Genomic DNA, 22254 nt, shown 5'->3' with positions numbered 1-22254 from the left:
GAGAGGGCGGGAGAGAGGACGGAAGGGCGGGCGCGACACCGGAAGTGCGGGAGAGCGGGCGGAAGTGTGGGAGCGTGAGGCGGGGAAGATGGCGGCGGCCAAGAGGCAGCGTGGCCCCTCGGCGGCGCGGCCGAACAAGCGCGCTAAGAGGGCGCTGATCGCGCCCGAGCCCGACGCGAAGCCGGGCCCGGAGGAGTACAGCGTCCCGCCGCCTGTATCGCAGGTACCACCCGGCCCCACTCGCATCCCTCGGGGGCACCGCGTCCCCGGGCCCGGGCCGTGCGTCAGGAGGCTCCCGCTCGGTTCCTCTCGGGGGAGGGGTGCTGGGAGCCGGGGTGCTGGGGGAACCTGGCGGCTGAGCCGGGGCAGAGGAGCGTGCCCGGAGTCGTTTATGATGCCAGCGCAAACCAAAGTGATTTGTGGCGGCGCGCGTTTTATTCAGTGAAAATGTGTGAAAGCCATTATTCTAGTCGGTGAAAATATGTTGTGTGCCGCGTTCCAAGCTTCTGGATCAGGTTGCTCCCAGTCTGGCCTTGAACATCTCCAGAAGTGGTGGGGCAGCCACGACTTCTGGGGACAGCCTGTGCCCGTGCCTCACCACCCTCGCAGGAACAAATTGTTTCCTAGTATCTAATCTAACTCTTCGCTTTTTCAGCTCAAAAGCATTTCCTCTCATGCTATCCCCGCATTCATTCTGTAAGAAGTATATATATAAATTATGCTGGTTTCATTTAGGAATCAGCCTGAGAAGGTGTCAATAATTGTCTTATTGTTCCCTTAAAAGGAAAAAAACCAATTTCATCACACTGGATTGTGCTCTGAGGCTGTGGGTGAGCTCATTTCACAGGACTGGGGGTTGCCTGCTGTGAAGCAGTTGCTCCTGTGGCCTTCTCAGTACCTAGATGTGTTGCACAAGCAACAAGTTTTCATGTAGGAGCAGGATGAACAGTGATTCTTCATGTAAAAGCCTGTGTCTGTAGGGAAGTCATTGTGCTTGCTGAGAGATTGATACTCTGCAGGTGGGCAGATAAAGTTAATGATGAATATTCTTACCATGTCTTTCTGTCTTTGCTGTTGCTGCTGTGTTGTAGTAGTTTTAAGGCCAGAAACTTCCTGCTTAACTTTTGTGTCTTTTTTCTAGGGTAAATGGAAAAACAAGGAGCGAGTACTTATTTTTTCTTCTCGTGGGATCAATTTCAGAACAAGGCACCTGATGCAAGACTTAAGGACATTGATGCCTCACTCTAAAGCAGGTGGCGTTTGGCATCGTCACTCAGTTATGTTTTCAGAATAGTTTTAAACCAAGAACTTCTAACAGCTTATTCTTTTTAAAAAGTTGGTACATAACTGTTTTGGTGAAACTTTTATCTTCAACAAAGTGCAAATCTCTTTTGAGCCAACAAATACAGCCAGTCATTATATCCTAATATTTTCTTGGTGATAACTCCTGTGACCTCAGTCCTGTAAGCCCACAGATACTTTTCTTGCTCTCTTTATTGACTAACATGGCTGAAACAACTTGAGAGTTAATCTTTTGTTATAACCAGTAGAACTTTTGCAAAAGGACTGACTGTTAAAAGAACTTGTTTGGTATTCCAGCCTTCTGAATGTTTTTCTTTGTCTTCCAGATACTAAAATGGACCGTAAAGACCAGTTGTTTGTAATTAATGAGGTAATCCAGGATTTAACTAGTGCTGCTTTTTTATTTTTCTCTGAAAAATTCAGTGTCCAAGAGAAAAGGGCAACAAAGCTCAAAGGATCCCATACCAGCTAAAACAGTGGTGTAGCTTCATATATGAGAGTTATTGATATTCAAAAAGTGTTCATGTTAAAACAGGAGGTTGACTTTTGATTAATAAATCCAAAGTGAAACCTTTAATTAAACATAGACTTATGTCATGAAGAAATAAAACAACATGCCTTGCTGTATAGGTGAAAGGTGTATTACAGTTTAAACTTGGAAGAACTTTTCAACTTGGAAGAACGCAGCCAGGCTAAACAGCATTGTAAGACATGAGTAGTTTTGAAACTAGAATGTAATCTCACAGCTCCTGCTCTGATGTTTGTGTCCTGGAGAGCTTTTGAGATTGTTTGTAGCTTTAGAGAGGGTATTACTCCTGGTAATAGATAAGTGAGATTTTTCAACAAAACAAGTGCTCCAACTTAAGTTTGGGCATCAGTAGGTGTAATTTATTAGGGTAAGACCTTTGCTGTTTTGGAGGGGGGAAAGTGTTAGAGATTAATGTGGAAAGCTTTTGAAAATGTCTTCAGAATTTTGTAAATAGCTGATTGGATGTGTCTTGTGTAGGTATGTGAAATGAAAAACTGCAACAAGTGCATCTTTTTTGAAGCAAAAAAGAAACAGGATCTCTACATGTGGTAAGGAAATGTTATATTTTATTAGATTTCTGTATGTAGCTGGGGATGCTTCCATTCTGTCCGAAGTTCCTTACTGTGATAATGAAGATGCATGAAATAGTGTGGCTTAGTTAAATCTGTACTAATTCTGCACTTCTGTGGCTAGTGCAAGTGTACGATGTCTGAACAGCTTTTGTATACTGCTTACAGCAGCTTTTTACAAAATTGTTTAGAAAGCAAGTAATTATAAGTATGCTAAAGGAACTCCATAATACCTTAAAGACCACTGAAATTATTTCAATACTGGAATAACTTGTTGCACTGTAAGAAACCAGCATACTTTCTGGCTGCTGTTAAAGTTTTCCTTTCCTCTCTTCTTTGCTTCCTGTCCTGTGCAGGTTTTCAAACATACCACAGGGACCGTCAGCTAAATTCTTAGTCCAGAACGGTAAGTTGGCTGACATTACTGTTTGGACTCTGTCTTTCTTGTCCGTACAGTTTTCTGTAAATACTAAAATGATCTTTCACCATAGTTCACACGCTGGCTGAATTGAAGATGACCGGAAACTGCCTGAGGGGCTCACGGCCCCTTCTGTCTTTTGATCCAGTAAGTACAGGTTTTATTTCATCAATATGCTTTTGTTTTCTTTATGTGACTGTTGCATTTAGCTTGGTATGTAAAATTGCTTTTTCTCTTTGTAGGCATTTGACAAGGAGCCACACTATGCCCTGCTGAAAGAGTTGTTTATACAGGTCAGTCTGTAGTTCTGCTGTCCAGTGTTTCTGCCTCATTGGAAATGTTTTTTTGGCAAGGTACTTAAAAATCTCAAATGCTTTTTTCAGTAGTTATTTTACACTTCTGATCTTGCAGAAAATCTTCATATGATTAGGGTCATGTGCTTAAAATCACAGGGACACATGTTCTTAAGTTTTGGGTTTTGGAATGTAACCTGGGATCTTAGTAAATTACAGTTAATTAAAACTGAGCCATTTATGTTTGGCCTTTTACAATCACAGTTACTTAGAAATAACTGTCCTTTTATTACAGATTTTTAGCACACCACAGTATCACCCCAAAAGCCAGCCTTTTGTAGATCATGTTTTCACTTTCACCATTACAGACGAGAGGATCTGGTTTCGGAATTACCAGGTTGGTGATGTCTTTTACCTTTTCAGGTGGTGCTTAGTTGTCACGGTATAGCCCTGCTCCAGTCAATTTCAGCAGCTAAAACTGAGCAGTTGGGCTGCTAATTCCTTTCTCCCACCTGGCCCCTAGGGGAAGGGAAATGAGAGGAAAAAGACTTGTGGGTTGGAAACTAAACTGTAGCAGCTTTAGTAAAATAGAAATAATAATAATAAAGCAAATAATAATAAGGTATATATAAATATGAAATTGTGCCCCCACCCCTCAATGACTATACTTCACCACAGATGCTGCAGAGCAAGTTTTCCCCAAGGAGAGGGGTTCATGTTCTTTCAAGTCTATACAAAGTGTGGTGTCTATGGGATGGAATACTCGGTTAGTCAGTTTGGGGTCACCTCTTCTGTCCACCACTCCCTGCAGGTGTGACTCTTCTTTGTCCTTGATGTACAGCACTCTGGTAGCTTAAAGATGGCGTTGGTTACTATAGCAATAAGTATAAGCAATGGCCTTTCGCATACCACTGTGCTGTGTTGTCACTGCTGAAGAGAAACACTGACTGAAAAACATGCAGTTACCTTTCATAAGATGAAGTTACTTAATCAGGACTTAGGTGAAGTTAGAAAACTGATTCTACTTTAGCTCAGACTTCAACAGCAGTGGAATGATTTCCTATCAAATCCATTTATTATAATAAAATTAGAAGAATCATTATTATCAGGACATGGCAATGCCTAGTGCTTGCACAAAGAAATTTCAGTGTCCTAAAATGACTTTCCTTCTGTGTTTCTGGAGAGAGATGGTTTAAACTCTGTGTACTTCAACTGACAACTTTTCTAGTTGCCATTTGGTGATGCTTATCTTAGTGATAGGAAGAAGTAGTCAAAGGCTAAGCTTCACCTGTCTTTTAACCTTATGTGGTGTTTTGGCCCACAGTGTGCTGGAGCTTACTTTCTAAAGGTGGAATTTGCAAAGAGCTAGTAATCCCTAAATGCTTACTCAAACCCAGAAGAACTGCTTTGTATGCAGAACTGTGCTTGTACAAGTCCAGTTTATCAGCTTCGATGGGATCGTATCTTGAATTTAGATGCAGTTGTGTATCACTGTATGCAAGGTGCCTACAAGGTCATGCACTTTGATTCAGTCTCTGGGAAAATGTTCTTTTTATTGCAGATAATAGAAGAAGATGCATCTCTAGTAGAAATTGGGCCTCGTTTTGTCCTGAACCTCATAAAAATCTTCCAAGGTAGCTTTGGAGGACCAACTCTGTATGAAAATCCCCATTATCAGTCCCCAAATATGGTAAGCAGCTTTGTCTTCTCTTTCATTTAGCAACTCAGTTGAAAACCAGTTCCGTGGTCTGTGCAGGAGAATCATGCATGCCATTCCCTGGGACCTTTCATAGGAAAGAATGCCCCAACTGATGACCATTTGAGAACAGAGTGTGTAAAAATTGAATGAATCCCAGATTCACGTCACTGAAAAGGTGGCATGATGCTTAGAATTTTGACAATTAGGCAGAGAAATTACCGCCTTTTTCTTTAATACCTGATTTCTTCCATCTCACTTATTTGAAACCTGATGTAATTTATATTCTTATTTCTGTAGCATCGACGACTGGTAAGATTGTCGGTGGCAGCTAAGTTTAGAGAGAAACAGCAGGTGAAGGAAGCACAAAAGATTAAGAAAACAGGGAGCAAGGTGCTTATTAAAGAAGATCCCACCGAAGTGGTCTTTGAAACTCCCACTGAAGAAAAGCCAGTAGAAATACAGCTCGTGAAGCCAGAGTCAAAGCCAATTGTTAAAGATAAAAAGAAGCCACGCAAAATTCAGAGGAAGAAGCAAAAAAAGCTTTTCAGAACTGAAGCATCAGCATAAATGTTACAAGTGGTGAAACTAGCTGTATGACATAATATTGTAAATACTTGTTTTTACAGGCAAAACTAACAGGACTTCAGTTTTAAGTAAATAAAATATCAATGTCTTTATTAGGCTTGAGTTTGTAGTCTTGTTGTCTTTATCTCCTTGAGAGGATTTTGGATTTTGAAAAACAACATGGGAACAGAGAAGACTTGATACTTCTACTTTTGAGAATTGGCCTTTTACACTTGAATACCTTTGGGAGACAGCCCACTGTAACATGTACAAGGAATAAAAATCACTGGGTAGTCATTGATGCTCATAATGAGCTGGAATTCAATCTGACAGCAGTAGAGAGTCCTTGTAAAAGTTAAAACTTTATAGGAATTCTCTGTTGGGGGGTGGTGGTGATTATTTTTTTTCCTCATAATCCTGAGAGAATGCAAATGGTTACTGGCCTCTTAATTGCTTTTCTTCATTAATAGTAAAAATGTTGTGACTTTTGTGTGTGGTAACTCCTGTACCTAACCAGGTTCTTAGGCTCTGAAACATAGCTTTGGGGGAGAAACAGGCTAAGGTAGCGTTCTAGCCCTTCATACCAAATTAATTGCAGGGAAGAGGTACACTGCTACCTGTAATTGAATACCAAAGCAATTCACCTACAGTAGCTTGAAATAGGATTGCCCATGGTCCTCTGTCTTAGCAATGGTGCTTAAAAGCACATAATTCCAGTTCTACATGCTTATGAGGGAAAGCAACCCTTACATTTTCTTTTTATACAGAAATGCTGTCCTCTAGTTCAATTGTATGTGGTGTTTGGGTCTTGTTTTTTCAAAGTAGAGTGATTCCATATAGATATTTCCATATCAAAGTATCAGATAATCTTCCAATATTGCTCAACAGTCATTAGAGCACACTCGTATCCTGGGATAGTACTTTAATGTATAGCGAGTGTATCATATTATGGGTTTAGTACAGGTATAGTGGCTGGTCTCTGGATAATTGCATGGAACATTCCTTGAAAGTAGGATGTGTTGTGTGAAATGAATATCCAGGTATAAATTAATGTAGGTAGCCTGGAGAAGAGAAGGCTGAGGGGAGACCTTATCGCTCTCTACAACTCTCTGGAAGGAGGCTGCAGTGAGGTGGGTGCTGGCCTTTTCTCCTAGGTAAGAAGTAACAGGATGAGAGAGAGCAGCCTCAGGTGGCACCAGGGGAGATTTAGATTGGATATTAGGAACAATTTCTTCACTGAAAGGGTTGTCAAGCATGTGGACAGGCTGCCCAGGGATCATAGAATCACAGAATCAAAAAATCACCAGGTTGGAAAAGACCTCCAGGACTATTGAGTCCAACCGTTGCTATCAAACACTAAACCATGCCCCTTAGCAAATCATCCACCCGTGCCTTAAACACCTCCAGGGAAGGTGAATCAACCACCTCCCTGGGCAGCCTCTTCCAGTGCCCAATGACCCATTCCGTGAAATTTTTTTTCCTAATGTCCAGCCTAAACGTCCCCTGGCGGAGCTTGAGGCCATTCCCTCTTGTCCTGTCCCCTGTCACTTGGGAGAAGAGGCCAGCACCCTCCTCTCCACAACCTCCTTTCAGGTAGTTGTAGAGAGCAATGAGGTCTCCCCTCAGCCTCCTCTTCCCCGGCTAAACAACCCCAGCTCTCTCAGCCATTCCTCATAAGGCCTGTTCTCCAGCCCCTTCACCAGCTTCATTGCTCTTCTCTGGACTCGCTCCAGAGCCTCAACATCCTTCTTGTGGTGAGGGGCCCAGAACTGAACACAGGATTCGAGGAGCGGTCTCACCAGTGCCGAATGCAGAGGGAGAATAACCTCCCTGGCCCTGCTGGTCACGCCGTTTCTGATCCAAGCCAAGATGCCATTGGCCTTCTTGGCCACCTGGGCCACTGCTGGCTCATGTTCAGTCACTGTCAACCAACACCCCCAGGTCCCTCTCCTCCAGGCAGCTTTCTAGCCAGACTTCTCCTAGTCTGTAGCTGCACAGGGTTGTTGTGCCCCAAGTGCAGGACCCGGCATTTGGCCTTGTTAAACCTCATCCCATTGGACTCTGCCCAGCGGTCCAGCCTGTTTAGATCCCTTTGCAGAGCCTCCCGACCCTCCACACTTCCACTCAGCTTAGTGGATGTGGCACTTCGGGACACGGTTTAAACTAGACATAGTTTAAGTTTGGACTAGCCATAAGGAGGAATTTCTTCCCAATGAGGGCGGCGAGGCCCCGGCGTGAGAGGCGTCCCCGGCCGGTTGGAGGATCCCCGGCCCCGCTCCGCCCCGGTCCCTCCCGCGGGGGCGGTGCCTCCCGTCCCGCCCGCTTCCTGCCGGCGCCGCCATGAAGTGCCACTACGAGGTGCTGGGGGTGAAGCGCGACGCCTCGGATGAGGAGCTGAGGCGGGCGTACCGGCGTCTGGCGCTGCGCTGGCACCCGGGTACGGGCGGGGACGGGCGGGACGGGCGGACCCTTGTCCCCAAGGCTCGGGGCAGCTCCCCCCCTTGTCCCCAGGACTCAGGGCAGCCCCCCCTCCTTGTCCCCAGGACTCAGGGCAGCCCCCCCCAGCCCCCCCCCCTTGTCCCCAGGACTCAGGGCAGCCCCCCCCCCCCTTGTCCCCAGGACTCAGGGCAGCCCCCCCCCCCCCTTGTCCCCAGGACTCAGGGCAGCCCCCCCCCCCCTTGTCCCCAGGACTCAGGGCAGCCCCCCCCCCCTTGTCCCCAGGACTCAGGGCAGCTCCCCCCTCTTGTCCCCAGGACTCAGGGCAGCCCCCCCTCCTTGTCCCCAGGACTCAGGGCAGCCCCCCCTCTTGTCCCCAAGGCTCCGGGCAGCCCCCCTCCTTGTCCCCAGGGCTCCGGGCAGCCCCCACCCCCTTGTCCCCAGGCCTCTGGGAAGCCCCCCTCCTTGTCCCCAAGTCTCAGGGCAGCCCCCCCTTCCTTGTCCCAGGGCTCAGGGCAGCCCTCTCTTGTCCCCAGGGGAGCACACACACCCTCCCCCCCGCTTTGTCCCCAGGGCTTAGGACAGTCCCCCTCTTGTCGCTGCAGTCAGTGCTCGGGGGAACAGGACAGCCTCCCTTGTCCTTGTTTCCAGGGCTCAGGGCAGCCTCCCTTGTCCTTGTCCCAGCAGTGAGTGCTCTTGGAGAACAGGGCAGCCCCTGTTCTTTGGGATTTCGAGTGCTTGAGGGGACAGGGCAGCCCCTCTTGTCCTTGGGGTCAGTGACCGTGGTTTATGGGGCAGCCCCTGTTCCTTGGAGTTGGTGCTTGAGGGGGACAGGGCAACCCTGCTTGTCCTCGAACAGCCCTTATTCCCGCAGTCAGTGCTCTGGGGACAGGCCAGCCCCTGTTCTTTGGGGTCAGGGGTTGGAGGGCGTGGGGCAGCCCCTGTTTCTCGGGTCAGTACTAAGGGTTTGGGTGTATGGAGCAGGGCTTGGTGTCAGGGGGTGTGATATGGTGGCTGTCCTTGGCCTCTGCAGCAGATGCTGCTATTCTAGATGTGTCACTTACTCTTCCACTGAGTTCTTTTACAGATAAAAACCTAGAGAATGCAGAAGAAGCAGCAGAACAGTTCAAGTTAATCCAGGCAGCATACGATGTGCTTAGTGACCCCCAGGAAAGAGCCTGGTGAGCGGCCTGTGTTCAGTAGTGGCCTGCAAAGGGATCCTTTGGTTTTGGTTCAGACAGTGCCTTGATTTGCTTTTCACTAGGCCTTGCAGCATGGGTTGCTTTCGTTGAGGCTGTGCCATGGTTGCGAGCCAGGCACTGATGATGGCAGACACAGTGTCCTGTTTCTATAGGAGTCCTAATTTGAAATACCCACATGCTTATCTTTTTAAGACAGTGCTACTTTAAATGCTCTGTGTCACCTTTTTTTTTCATAAAATTATAGAATGGTTTGGGTTGGAGGAGACTGTAAAGACCATCTGGTCCCACCACACCACCATGAGCAGGGACTCCTTCCACTAGATCAGGTTGCTCAAAACCTCATCCAGCCTGGCCTTGAACACCTCCAGGGATGAGGCATCCACAGCTTCTCTGGTCAACCTGTTCCAGCCCCATTTTAAGATGGGCTGAAGCACGTACCAGGTTATGCAGCCCAAACCACCTGTACTAAGTTTGTCCTCCTTTGAAGGAAAGTACTGTTTTTCAGTTTTTATATACTAATGTAAAACTGCGGTCTTTCTCGGTGTGTGTGTGTAAGTATTGGATTATTTAAATAACATCCTACTCATTTCTGAAAGCTTATTGAAGCATCTGTCTTAAATGTGTTTGCTACTTTCCTGTTAAGAAATTGCTGCTCTAGATATTGCAGATGGAAGTAATATTAAACTACAGAGAGAATATTTACTGAGCCTGTTGTTTCTCTCTGATGACTTTGGCTGTGAGACAGATTCCAGGCACCTGCCAAAGGTCTGTGTTAAGGTGATGTGTGCACTGTTAGCTGTCTCTTACAAGCACTTGGGATTGTTCTGTGTCATTACATCCTTGATATTGTGAATTCTTCCTAGGTATGATAATCACATCGAGGCTCTGCTGAAAGGAGGAGTTGATGGAGACTATCAAGATGATAGTTTAGACCTGCTCCGCTACTTCACTGTTAGCTGTTACTCTGGGTATGGAGATGATGAAAAGGTAGTTAATTTATTCATATCCAATTAATCAATTTAAATTTCATGAAAAGCGTCAGCATTTTCTTTGTGTTGAAAAGCTGCACATGGAATTGTTGAGCACAGGTAGTAATAATACATAAATCTTTCTAAGGCAAAACTTATGCTGAAGGTTTAGGGAGGCTTTAGTTCTTGCTTATTGTCCAGCAATTACTTAGTCATGATTTACAGCTATACCATACAACCTCAGAGTGTGCGTGACTGTACATTATATATGTACGCTTTATAGTGAAGCATTCCAATGCATTGCAGTACCATCTGTCTATTCAGAAATAACTTTTAACAAGCTAGAGCCTTTCAAGCTAAGGAAAAACAGTGTAATAACTGCCTGGGGGAATTGTGCTTCCTAGAATTGAATTCCTTGTTAGATTTTAAGGCAATCATCATAACTGAAAAAGCTCTGGGTGATTAGAAAAGCCCCTGCAAGAGGATCCTTATTTGTAGTATTTCTCTAAAATAAACTGCTGTAGTTGAGTGTGTGTACATCTATTGCTGAGCCATGCTAAAAGAATCAGAATATGTTTTTTTAAAAAATTTCTTTTGAAATTTCAGGGATTCTTTACAGTCTATCGAGAAGTTTTTGAAAAGATTGCAAAAGAAGAGACGGAATATACGACCCATGAGAGTACTGAAGAATTCCCTATGTTTGGATATTCCTACAGTGACTATGATACGGTAAGAGCAAGTGTAAATCTGAACTGATAGTAACACAGTTAAGTTGGTTCTTCATCCCATGTTGAAATCAATCGAAAAGCTCCTGCTGATCTGTGAGGCAAATCCAAACCTGTTTGTCTCCTGCCTTTTCTACTACTGCAGGCCATTACTGTAAAGGAAGTGCTTGTGCTCTGATTCATAATATTTAGGTGACTTGAAATTGTTACTTCCTGTTGTACCATGTTGTTAGTCAGGCTCCTAAAGTGAGTTGTCAAACACTTCATGGGGCTGACCATGAGTTACGCCAATGGAACTGAAGTGTCTTGCTTATTTAAGAAAACTGAATAACACAGCCCGCAGAAAATGGGAGATGCGGTTGACCTGCACTGTGAGCTCCCACTGTGGTAGTCGTTATCTACAGTTATTCTGTAGTGAAACTTAATTTCAAACATCCGGCGTGCTTTCCTGTGGGAAGCAAGAAAAGAGAATGTGTGGGAGACACTTCAGTTTTTGTAATCTGGTTTTCTAGCTATTTGTGGTGTTCTATCAGACTTTTATTTTTTTTTAAGATTATAAGTATTCCTGTTTTGTGATTAAATAGTAAAGTAATAGCACTTTGCCCAGCAAGCAGCTGCACAGCATTGGTGTACTCAAATGTTGCTCATAGTCTGCTACTTCTCTGTCACTTTTAGAAGAATCGTGTAGTATGACTAATTATTTATGAAATATAAATAGATATATACCTTAAAAGTGAGTAACAGTGGTATGAAACTTGCCTGGGGTTGGAAACAATGTTACAAATCAAACAAAGAAGTGTCAGAATGGGTTTTAAAATGTTAGACGAAATTACAGGATGGCTTAACAAACGGAAATCTCTCCCAGGGAGCATACTTAGTGTCTCTGAAACTGCTAAAATCAGTCTTTAAATGGAGTTACCTTAACACATGTTTCTGAAACAAGTCTTGGAGAACAAGTCTTGCGAGGAGCAGCTGAGAGAGCTGGGGTTGTTTGTCCTTGAGAAGAGGAGGCTGAGGGGAGACCTTATTGCTCTCTACAACTACCTGAAAGGAGGTTGTAGAGAGGAGGGAGCTGGCCTCTTCTCCCAAGTGACGGGGGACAGGACAAGAGGGAATGGCCTCAAGCTCCACCAGGGGAGGTTCAGACTGGACATCAGAAAAAAATTTTTCATGGAAAGGGTCATTGGGTGTTGACGGGAGCATGGAATCAAAACGCAGAGATCAATGTGATCAGCGAGTGTTCACTTTATTGAGCTTAGCTGTTTCTTTATAAACCCTTTTCGGTTACATAAGTGGGTGCCCACGAGGGTGTCTACAGTGTATTATTGGTTAAAGGTAGCTGTCCATAAGGCTATTACTGACGTATTATTGGCTAAACTACTGCACATGCTAAGAAACCAAGTTATACTAAACTTAACTGTGTTGACAGTTCTCTTCAATTGTTTTTCTTTCAGCTGGTGCTTGTTCCCACAGAACTAGCCGCTGCATTCCTCCTAGCTGGCCCCGTTTATCTTTCGGCTCTCTATTTCAAGGCCTTGTTAGAGTTGTTCAGTATTAAACAATCTCACAGCATCCAGGCCTTGTTCTCTGTAGAATGTTCCCACAATTGGGCACTGGCAAAGGCTGCCCAGGGAGGTGGTTGAGTCACCATCCCTGGAGGTGTTTAAAAGATGGGTGGATAATGTGCTGAGGGACATGGTTTAGTGGCAGATAGGAATGCTTGGACTTGATGATCCAAGAGGTCTTTTCCAACCTGGTGATTCTATGAAACTTCTTGTTTTGAGGCTATGGGATAGATGTGATTACAGACCTAAAAGAGTTTTTATGCTGTAAATTAAAAACTACAAGAATTGCTGGAATTCTAGATGTTCATGCTGTTCTGGAAGCAGAATGCTCACCTTTTTTGTTAAAAACAGGATTCATATTAGTATTTTATGGGAAATAGCCTCAGTTAAATGGGAAAGTCATTAGCTCTGTTATTTTATATTTAGACAAAGAGATTACACTGTCAGACTCCAGCATTGCCATGCCCACTCCTTTACCCATCCATGGGTAAAGCAGTGTGTGTATTGTGGGAAAAGAGTTTCAGAAGGGAGATACAAAAACTCCACATGAGAGGCTCCCCATGAATGCTCTGTGGTTTGGTCTGCTGAATCCATTCACAAGAAACTTGAGAGGTGGCTTGGTCAGTGCCAGGCAGCCGGGGAAAATATTCCTAAGTTTGTGACTTCAGAAGAGTTTGTGGGAAGAGAAAAATTGTAGGTCAATTAGATGCATAAACAAAAACAATCAGCTCAAAGTATTAGTAACAGGCAAAACAAAATCCACCTGGGAGTTCTGCAAGAGCTGCTATACAGTGTTCTGGGGAATGTCAGAGATATTCTTGTATTTCAGGTAGCTGCTGAGGAAGAGGAAGGTCATAGCTTTTGTGACATCAGATGAAAACTGTGTAGTGATGTACCTGCCTGAGGCCACAGCCACAAACCTTGGCAAGCAGATAGGCCATGAGAAATTAGCATTGAGATGTTGATAGTTGTAGTCTGTGTGAATACCAGTGGCAGAAGGAGGGGAAGAGGAGATGCTATAAGAGTTACAAAAATATTAGATTGAATATTTCTGTGATCTATTCCAAAATATAAACAGTGTTGCACATAGGAGTAGGTAGTAAAAAGGCAGCTTAAAGGGGCAAGTAAAGCAAGAAAGGAGTTTAGGCATATCTTGCTTCTTGAATATGCAAAATGCATAAGGTTAATAATTATTTGGAGGAGAAGAGAGAATAAAACAAAAAATAATTAAGCCATGCTATTAATCCAGCATTTACTCAAGTACAGTAAAAGAGGGAGAATAAGGAAAGGTCATTTACTGTTTTCTTTAGTCTGAAAGCTAGATGGCATCTCGTTAACCTGCAGTTAACCTGCAGTACTATAATTTACTGACAAAACAGGAGTAAGTGCATCTTCACATAGCCCTTTGTTAAACTGTGCAAGTCATGATTCCATACTATTGTATATATTAACAATTTACGTGAGTTAATTATATAAATGTGAAACAAGGGCTACCAATTTCTGTCTTTCTCTGGAGGCAGAAAGGCTGCACATGGACGAAATAGCATTATGTTGCATCTGTTTTGTTTTATTGCTCTTTTTGTGCACATCATTGTCTGCTGTTGGAAATCTGTGGCTGATGGTATAATGTGGTATGGTGGTTCTTGAGCAATACATGTAAATACCTGCTTGCAGACAGCTTATCTGATTCTGACTCTGCTTTTCAATTTGACAGGAAAAGTACAGCAAAGCTAAGTAATTGGGCACCAGCATCAGCACAATGGAGTCCTGCCAGGATATATTCTTTAAAAGCTGTGGTTTAGAGTAGTTCAGGCAATGCTGTTATTCGACATAGTTTGAAATTTTAAGGATGATATTGGAGGTTTCTCTAAACCTTCATTTATTTTCTCTGTACTCTGGAAAAAAACTGTGGGCTGTGTGGAACAGTCCTGAATTATTTGGCATAGATTTCATCACCTTCTAAACAAGTGACTTGTTTTTTTTTTTTTTTTTTTTCCTTGTAGGTAGTCCACCCTTTCTATGCCTATTGGCAGAGCTTTTGTACTCAGAAAAACTTTGCTTGGAAAGAAGAATATGACACACGACATGCCTCAAACCGCTGGGAGAAACGAGCTATGGAAAAAGAGAACAAGAAAACGAGAGATAAAGCCAGGAAAGAAAGGAATGAACTGGTCCGTCAGCTAGTTGCCTTTATTCGTAAAAGAGATAAAAGAGTACAGGCTCATAGAAAACTTGTAGAAGAACAAAATGCAGAAAAAACTAGGAAAGCAGAGGAATTTCGGAGGCAGCAGAAGCTCAAACAAGCCAAGTATGTAAACATGGAACAAATATTTTCTTTTTTTAACTTGGAAAAACTCTCCATAAAGGTACCATATAGAGTTAGATTCTAACAGTGGCTCCACTTGCTGTGTTAAACATCCTTGAAAATCTCATTTATTAGTTTTGATTTCAAGCCTGAGGTTGTTAAAACCCAAATCTCTCTGTACTGATGGTTCTGAGTCCAGGCACTAGCTGGAGCAGAATTCAGCTGTATAGTGATGCACTTTTTGATAACCTGAGCCACACTTAGATCTAGAAAACTGAATTGGTACATTCCCATATTGCTGAGCGACTGAGTACCATCTCCTTGTGGCTTGTTTTTTCTTTTAATCCTGTTCTGTTTGTGAGCTTGGCTCTTGCAGCAGTTAAAAGCAGCTGTACTGCTTTGAGGACTGAGCTGACTTGCCTGATATCAGCTTGATATTGGCCATGCTTCATAGCATTTTATGCCTAAAATTCATGTAGAATCCACCTACATAATTCATGTAGAATCCACCTACATTAATACCTTTTGCAGCATAGATGTGCCTGTTGACATCATAGATTAACTGCCCAGATTTCCAAGGCCTACAAGCAATTGCTTATTCCATCATAAAATACCGCAGAAGAATAAGTTATCTTTTAAAACATACTGGTTTTGTAATTCCCATCTCATAAACACGATGTAGAAGTTATGATATTGTTCTACTTAAAGGCTCGCTGAGCAGTATAGAGAGCAGAGCTGGATAACTATGTCAGATCTGGAGAAAGAATTGCAAGAGATGGAGGCACAATATGAAAAGGAATTTGGAGATGGATCAGACGATGAAGATGAATTAGAAGAACAAGAGACAAAAGTCATTGAAGGTGCGTGGTGTGGGAGCTGATTTGTAGTGAGTTGTTGTGGTGTGAGTATTGGCTTAGTGCACTTAAAGTGCTAGATTCACAGTGCTAGCTGTAGTGCAGCTCCCTGCCTCCAGCTGGGGCATGCCAAGATAGAGTCCAACTTCTCATGTTCTCCATTGAATCAGGCTACAGTTAATTTATGCTAACGTGTGATTTGGTGAGATGGTCTTGATCTGCCTGCATGCCAATAATGCAGAGAAGCTGAATGTCCATGTTGTGACTGTTTTCTGGGGCTTTAAGAGCAGCTTACTCAAAAATCGCATATCTGACTTTGTCTCTCTGATCCCCACCAATCTCTGTAGACAAACTGAATGATGATACTGAAGAGGCTGAATTGGTTGATGGTCTGTACTGCCCTGCTTGTGACAAATGCTTAAAAACTGAGAAAGCGTAAGTGCTTGCAGTTGGGGATTTGGGGGTTGGGGTGTTGGCTTCTTACTTTTTTAAAAAAAAATGCATTTTAAGGAATTTTTAATTTCACATAAGTCAGTGTTGTCCTTCCAGTACAGAGATTGTCAGGGCAGAATTTTCCATAATTAGTGGTGGTGGATAATGGGCCTGTTATTAATTTACACGTAAATACAACAATGTTTGCTCAGAGGTGCCTGCAGTCATGATCCACTGGTCTTCACAGTATGAAAAATCATGAAAAATCAAAGAAGCATCGAGAGATGGTAGCTCTGTTACGACAGCAACTAGAAGAAGAAGAGGAGAAATTTCCTGTGTCTCTGGATGATGCAAATAGAATACATACTGAAGAAGAGGAAGAAACAGACGACATGCCCAAGCAGAAGTACTTTTAATTGCTTTTAATTTTATCATGATTAATGATTTAATAAGTTTGAGAGACCCTCAGAGGGACTTTCTGCTGATTTGTAGTTGTATTAGAACTCATCGTAGTGTGCAATTTAAAATGTTCCAGTAAAATGCATGGGCTAGTTTGACTGGGTTCAAATGTTGTAGGGTAATAATATAGTATTTTCTCTCCTTCATAAAGTTACATGGTACGGAAAAGTAGTAATTATTCTTTTGAACAGGGAAACTTGCACAGGGCTAGTGATTATTGATTTGTTACTTCTTTGGTACTTCAGCTGGATGCTGTCACACAGAAAATTAGATAATATAATAATACTATTAGATAATATAATAATATCAACAATCTCACTAGATTCTAGTATGATCCAGTGGAAGGTGTCCCTGCCCATGGCAGGGGTGTTCGAATGAGATGATCTTTAAGGTCCCTTCCAACCCAAACCGTTTTGTGATTCTATAATTTTCAAGTTCAATCTAAGCAGAATAAATACTTTATTAAATGCAATGAGTAGTTTAGGAGAACTATTGTTTTCAGTTCAGGCACGAGTCATTTTCTGTTTGTAGATACTGTCCTCATAGTATCATGATAAGCAAAAATATAACTTAGCACCTTTTCAGAAATTGTACTTGTTTGTCATTTCCTTTACTTGAAAAGAGATAATTTTAAATTCTTATTTTTACAGGCTCTCAAAAAAGCAGAGGAAGAAACAGAAAACGATGATGGTACGTAGTCATATAATGATACTTAGGGACCTTTCCAGCCCACTTTTGTTATCTCCTAACTTATTTTTCAGGAAAAAAACAGTTAAAAGAGAACTTGAAATTCTATAGAACTTGAAGGCCATTTTCAGATACTTTTAATTATTCTTTGACTGCAAAATAATTTTTATTACATTTATTGTGATCATATTTTATGGTAATAATCTCACAGACCTCACTCTGTTCTCTTTATGCATATCATGATGTATGTGTTGCCGCTAAAAAGGCTACAGCTGGAAGTGTAAGGAAAACAAAACAGAAACAGGCAGATAGGGAGAGTGCAAGAAATCGGTCAGAATGACCAGTCATGGCCTTAGTGTGTTAGCAGCTTAGTTGCTTGGTGGTTGTTTTCTGCTTCTCTTGCTGGAGTTAATTCTAACATTATTGTTTGTAAATCTCCAATTTACGAAAAAACCCAACCACATAATTGGCATCCTGCTGTCAGTAGTTGTAGAAACCAGCACATCCATCCCACCTTGCATTGGCATTGTAAACATTAGTAACAGTAATCTGTTGTACTCCAGGATCCGAGTCTGTGCATGGGACCAGTGCAGTTTAATATCTTCATCAGTGATGTAGACAGGAAGATTCAGTGCACCCTCAGCAAGTTTGCAGATGACACCAAGCTGAGTGGTGCAGTTGCCACTCTAGAAGGACGGGATGTCATCCAGAGGGACCTGGACAAGCCCAAGAAGTGGGCCTGTGAGAACCTCATGAGGTTCAACAAGGCCAAGTGCAAGGTCCTACACCTGGGTTGGGGCAATCTGTGGTTTCAGTACAGGATGGGGGATGATACAATTGAGAGCTGCCCTGTGGAGAAGGGCTTGGGAGTGTTGATAGAGAAGCTTGATACGAGCCGGCAATGTGTGCTTGCAGCACTGAAGGCCAACCTTATCCTGGGCTGCATCAAAAGAAGCATGGCCAGCAGGTCAAGGGAGGTGATTTTGCCCTTCTATTCCTCTTTTGTGAGACCTCACGTGGACTACTGTGTCCAGTTGTGGAATCCTCAACACAAGAAGGAGATGGAGCTGTTGGAATGGGTCCAGAGGAGGGCTACAAAGATGATCAGAGGGCTGGAGCACCTCACATATGAGGACAGGCTGAGAGCTGGGCTTCTTCAGCCTGAAGAAGAGAAAGCTCTGAGGAGACCTTATAGCAACCTTCCAGTACCTGAAGGTGGCCTCCAAGAAAGCTGGGGAGGGACGTTTTACAAAGGCTTCTAGTGACAGGACTAGGGGCAATGGCTATAAACTGGAGAGGGGCAGATTTAGACTAGACATAAGGAGGAATTTCTTCATGATGGGAGTAGTGAGGGCCCCAGCACAGGTTATCCAAGGAAGTTGTGGCTGCCCCGTCCCTGGAAGTGTTTAAGGCCAGGTTGGATGGGGCCTTGGCAAAACTGATCTTGTGGGACATGTCCCTGTCCATGGCAGGGGGACTGGAACTGGATGATCTTTAAGGTCCCTTCCGACCCAAACTATTCTATGATTCTATGATAGGACAGATCTGTGCTGGCAGCAGCAGGGTGAAATTCAAGAACAGCGAACTGTTTCAGGCTTGAGTAGCAGAACCACCATGGTTCTGCCTTCCTCAAGCCTGATCTTTTCAAGTCTTATCTCTACTCAATACCTAAGTCCTAGCCTTGCCCCAGTAAGCTATCTGTACCAGGTCCTGCCTCTTACATCCTTTTCCCAGGATGGTATTGTCTTTTCCCCTAACCTAACCTCTGTAGGGTCCTGTTATGTGCTAACCCTCTCTGCCTTCTCTCACACCATCCTCAAGAAACTTCCTTGAGACTTTTAAGGAACTGAATTTTTCTTGCTTCCCTTTGGCTGATATTGTATAGTCCATCAATACTGGCTTGGCCTTCTTAGAATCATAGAATAGCTTGGGTTGGAAGGGACTATAAAGCCCATCCAGTTTCATCCACCCTGCCATCGGCAGGGACACCTTACACTAGATCACATGGCTCAAAGCCTCATCCAACCTGCCCTTGAACACCTCCAGGGGTGGGGCATCCGCAGCTTCTCTGGGCAATCTGTTTCAATGCCTCACCACCCTCACAGCAGAGAATTTCTTCTTAATATCTAATCTAAATCTCCCCTCTTTCAGCTTGAAAGTGGTACCACTCATCTTGTCCCTGCATTCCATGATGAAGAGTCCCTCCCCAGATTTTCTGTAGGTCCGCTTTAAGTACTGAAAGGCTGCTATAAAGTCTCCCTGGAGCCTTCTCATCTCTAGCCTAAACAGTCCAAACGCTCTCAGCCTGTCTTTGTATGGGAGGTATTCCAGCCCTCTGATCATCTTCAGGGCCCTCCTCTGGACTCATTCTAACAGATCTGTGTCCTTTCTGTGTCATGTCCTTCTTGCTTCCATGCAGGCCATTAGACTACTGTTCAGCTCTTGCCTCCTCAGTTTGAAATGCAAAGTTCTCCTTCTCACTGTTTAGGTTGCAGAGAGGCACCTTGCTTACCATCAGTTTAGTCGCGAGGGCTTCTGAAGAACAGACAGTAGGTGCCGCTCTTGCATAGCATAAGCTGCGCAAGATTCCTCTGAAAGCATGACTTCAGTCCTCTACTAAGCTCTACTGTACAGTGCAGGGAATCACTATGGTTTTTATTTTGTTTTCTTGAAGACAGATTAGCCAAGTTTTTTTCAGGCAGTAAGACACTAGAGGTGACCAGGTTGCATTAGTATAGCATTAGGTCAAATTTGTCATCCTGCTTTTATGAGCTGAGCTGTTTTCCTTCAGGCATGCTCAGGGGTTGATCTTTTGCCAGACCACATGTATTAGATCTACTCTGTCTTCTGGTATGTGGAAAAGGCTGCCAGTGTTTCTGGTATTAGGGAGGGAAAACACTGTGTCTATCAAGCCTCAGTCAGCTAAGTTATTTTGGCTTAATTGTACTAGCGCTGGTGTCTGACACAGAAAGCTTTATCCTAAGTAATTACCTTTTTATTTACAACTTACAAACAAAGCCATTATCTTATAATCTGAAATGGTAGCCAGAACAGAATGACTCCTGTGTATAATTAGAAGCTACCTTTGTTCTCCTCTTCTGTAGTTCTAGAGGCTGTTTATCACATGTGGCCTCACCTATCAAAACAGGAGAACTAAGGTTTCACTTGTTAAGATCTCTACAGCTTTGCGTTCTCCCCACCCACTCATGTTTGAGGTGGATGAGCATAATGCTATAAACGTAATGACTCCTGAACTTGAAGTAGTTAACTTGCATTTCTTCTGTTTGGACAGACTTACGAGGACTCTGTTGATAAGTGTGCTGCTGAAGAAACTGTTGAACAAAAGGAGGTGTCCTGTGTGAACAAGGACAGTGGCCCAGCAGAGGAATTGCTAAATGATGGCCAAAGATGTGCTGTGTCAGAGGACACAAACAATACAGAACGTGTCAGCCAAGAGAATGAAGCAAAAACTGAAGCGAAAAGGTGCGCTGACTTACAGTACTGCAGTCACTGTGTCATTCTGTGTCATGTTTGGTACTGTCACCCAAGTCTAGATTTACTCATGAGTGTGAACTAGCTACTCTGCCAAATCAGAATGGAGCAAGTATGATACTAAACAAGGAGCGTATCTACTTTGGAAATGGCATTTGGATGAAGATCCCTGCCACGTCACTTGCCAGTACCTGATTCACAATCTAGCAGAACCTTGAGATCAACAATTTATCGTATAAATTCAAGTGCTTTATTTTTTGTTGGAAGCAATTGTATTGTACTATGTGATGGAAGAACAGGGGAAGCAGCAGAGACACTGATGACGGAAAATCATCCAAGACTTTTAATGCTGTGTTGAATATTCCTGTGCACTGATCTTGGTTTCTTTTTGCTTATCAGCAGCATGAAGCTTAAAGGGAAAAAAGCCAAGGATGCAAAGAAATCTGCTAAGGCATCTGCAGAGCACCCAACAACGGTATGTCAAATTACTTACACTATGTAATAGCTGGTGGTTGTATGACAACAAACAAGGCTGGTTGTTTCATTACATCCAATCTACAAGTTCTGTTGCCATTTTTTCTTACTTTTTAGTAGTACAGGTATTTCTATCCCTGTGATTTTATTAGAAACTAGGAGACTGGAACATCAGCTCTTGTCCTTGCAGAGTTGGATTAAATTTCAGTTCTAAGGGAGTTGCTAGAGCTCTGTATCCAAGGTAGTTCAAATAAATCAAACAGCTGAAGACAGAGCTGCTGTTGTCAAACAGGTGATAGGCAATACATTTGCCTATCTCCCAATACTTCCCAGAAAGCTCAAAATCTTGTAATAACTACAACTAAGACATATTAATTTCACTAAATATCAGAGCCTAAACTATGATGTGTGTTGTCAGGTGAGATCAAAATTATTCTTTATCTTGTATTAGATTTGCAGGGCAGCTTCTAAGTTTTACTTAGTGCTGTTTAAAATTTCAAGAAGTCATATTTGTGATTTCTTTTTTCAAAATATGTGTATTTAATTGTTAATCAGTAATGGAATATCTGTGATGAAAACAAACAGCTTATTCACATTTCATTGTGTAAGAGAAACTGCATACAACATATTGGTGTATTCTATTTATTATATATGAATGTGAAGCATTCTGTTTTTTGTTCCATTGTAGAATGAAGTCCCCATCCACTGTGTAACTTGCAACTGTGCATTTCCATCCCGAAATAAACTATTTGAACACCTAAAAGCCACAGGACATGCAAAAGCAACACAAGCACCAGCCGTAAATGGCGCTGTAAACAGCAGAAGCAAAAAAGAGAAACGTAAGAACAGATAGAACTTCGCTACAGTGACAGCATTCAGAATTGTACATGAAAACTCTCCCAAAACTGAGAGATGCACATTGCCTGTGTTCAATATTGAAACAGAGAAGGCAAGTCCTTATTTTGTGAAAAAAGGAAGATGTGATAAAGGGGATATTCTCTTGTGAAGGGTCCTGTGCTTTCTTTTGTTCTAACAGCCTTTCTTTAATGACTGGAGTTGACCTGCCATGTCAGCCGCGTTTTAGTTGGGTGGGGGGAAGCATTAATTCAAAGCTATTCACCTTGTGTTTGTGTTGAAACTAGCACAGATAAAGTACCCACACAGAGGAAATAATAAATTATTTGAGCCTTGTGTTTGTTGCTTTTCTTTTGAGAGAGCTTAGCTCAAGGCAAGCAGAGCCAGCAGAAGGGCCTGTGCTACTTCAATCATCTGTCAAAGGTG

General features: G+C 43.0%; 2 protein-coding genes across 3 annotated transcripts; both read left to right on the top strand.

The window, feature by feature from the left end:
- Positions 1 to 76: 76 nt before the first annotated feature.
- On the top strand, positions 77 to 5487 carry BRIX1 (biogenesis of ribosomes BRX1). The gene is made up of 10 exons (XM_069880488.1): positions 77 to 223; positions 1142 to 1253; positions 1629 to 1672; positions 2309 to 2379; positions 2757 to 2806; positions 2892 to 2965; positions 3061 to 3111; positions 3407 to 3508; positions 4673 to 4801; positions 5108 to 5487. Exons 1-10 carry the CDS (start codon positions 89 to 91, stop codon positions 5375 to 5377), a joined length of 1038 nt encoding a protein of 345 aa, XP_069736589.1. The 5' UTR covers positions 77 to 88; the 3' UTR covers positions 5378 to 5487.
- Positions 5488 to 7686: 2199 nt separating this feature from the next.
- On the top strand, positions 7687 to 21980 carry DNAJC21 (DnaJ heat shock protein family (Hsp40) member C21). 2 transcript variants are annotated; one of them, XM_069880115.1, is made up of 12 exons: positions 7687 to 7811; positions 8898 to 8991; positions 9876 to 9999; positions 10587 to 10709; positions 14274 to 14578; positions 15284 to 15435; positions 15777 to 15864; positions 16109 to 16267; positions 16971 to 17010; positions 20300 to 20490; positions 20902 to 20974; positions 21662 to 21980. In XM_069880115.1, the coding sequence occupies exons 1-12, from the start codon at positions 7715 to 7717 to the stop codon at positions 21824 to 21826; spliced, it is 1611 nt and encodes a 536-aa protein (XP_069736216.1). In that variant the 5' UTR covers positions 7687 to 7714; the 3' UTR covers positions 21827 to 21980. The 2 variants fall into 2 exon arrangements, with proteins under 2 accessions (XP_069736216.1, XP_069736215.1); XM_069880114.1 differs by having other exon boundaries at positions 20899 to 20974.
- The last annotated feature ends 274 nt before the right edge of the window (positions 21981 to 22254 follow it).

The sequence above is a fragment of the Phaenicophaeus curvirostris genome, chromosome Z (genome assembly GCF_032191515.1).
Source record: "Phaenicophaeus curvirostris isolate KB17595 chromosome Z, BPBGC_Pcur_1.0, whole genome shotgun sequence".
NCBI lineage: Eukaryota > Metazoa > Chordata > Aves > Cuculiformes > Cuculidae > Phaenicophaeus > Phaenicophaeus curvirostris.
Note: the sequence above shows the minus strand (reverse complement) of the source record. Positions and strands in the feature narration are given on the sequence as shown.

Coding starts and splice junctions, on each gene's coding strand:
- BRIX1 (XM_069880488.1), top strand. CDS start 89: ATGGCGGCGGCCAAGAGGCAGCGTGGCCCCTCGGCGGCGCGGCCGAAC. Junction 1,673..2,308: donor AGTTGTTTGTAATTAATGAG/GTAATCCAGGAT, acceptor TGTCTTGTGTAG/GTATGTGAAATGAAAAACTG. Junction 4,802..5,107: donor ATTATCAGTCCCCAAATATG/GTAAGCAGCTTT, acceptor TTATTTCTGTAG/CATCGACGACTGGTAAGATT.
- DNAJC21 (XM_069880114.1), top strand. CDS start 7,715: ATGAAGTGCCACTACGAGGTGCTGGGGGTGAAGCGCGACGCCTCGGAT. Junction 16,268..16,970: donor GACGACATGCCCAAGCAGAA/GTACTTTTAATT, acceptor TTATTTTTACAG/GCTCTCAAAAAAGCAGAGGA. Junction 20,491..20,898: donor GCAAAAACTGAAGCGAAAAG/GTGCGCTGACTT, acceptor TTTGCTTATCAG/CAGCATGAAGCTTAAAGGGA.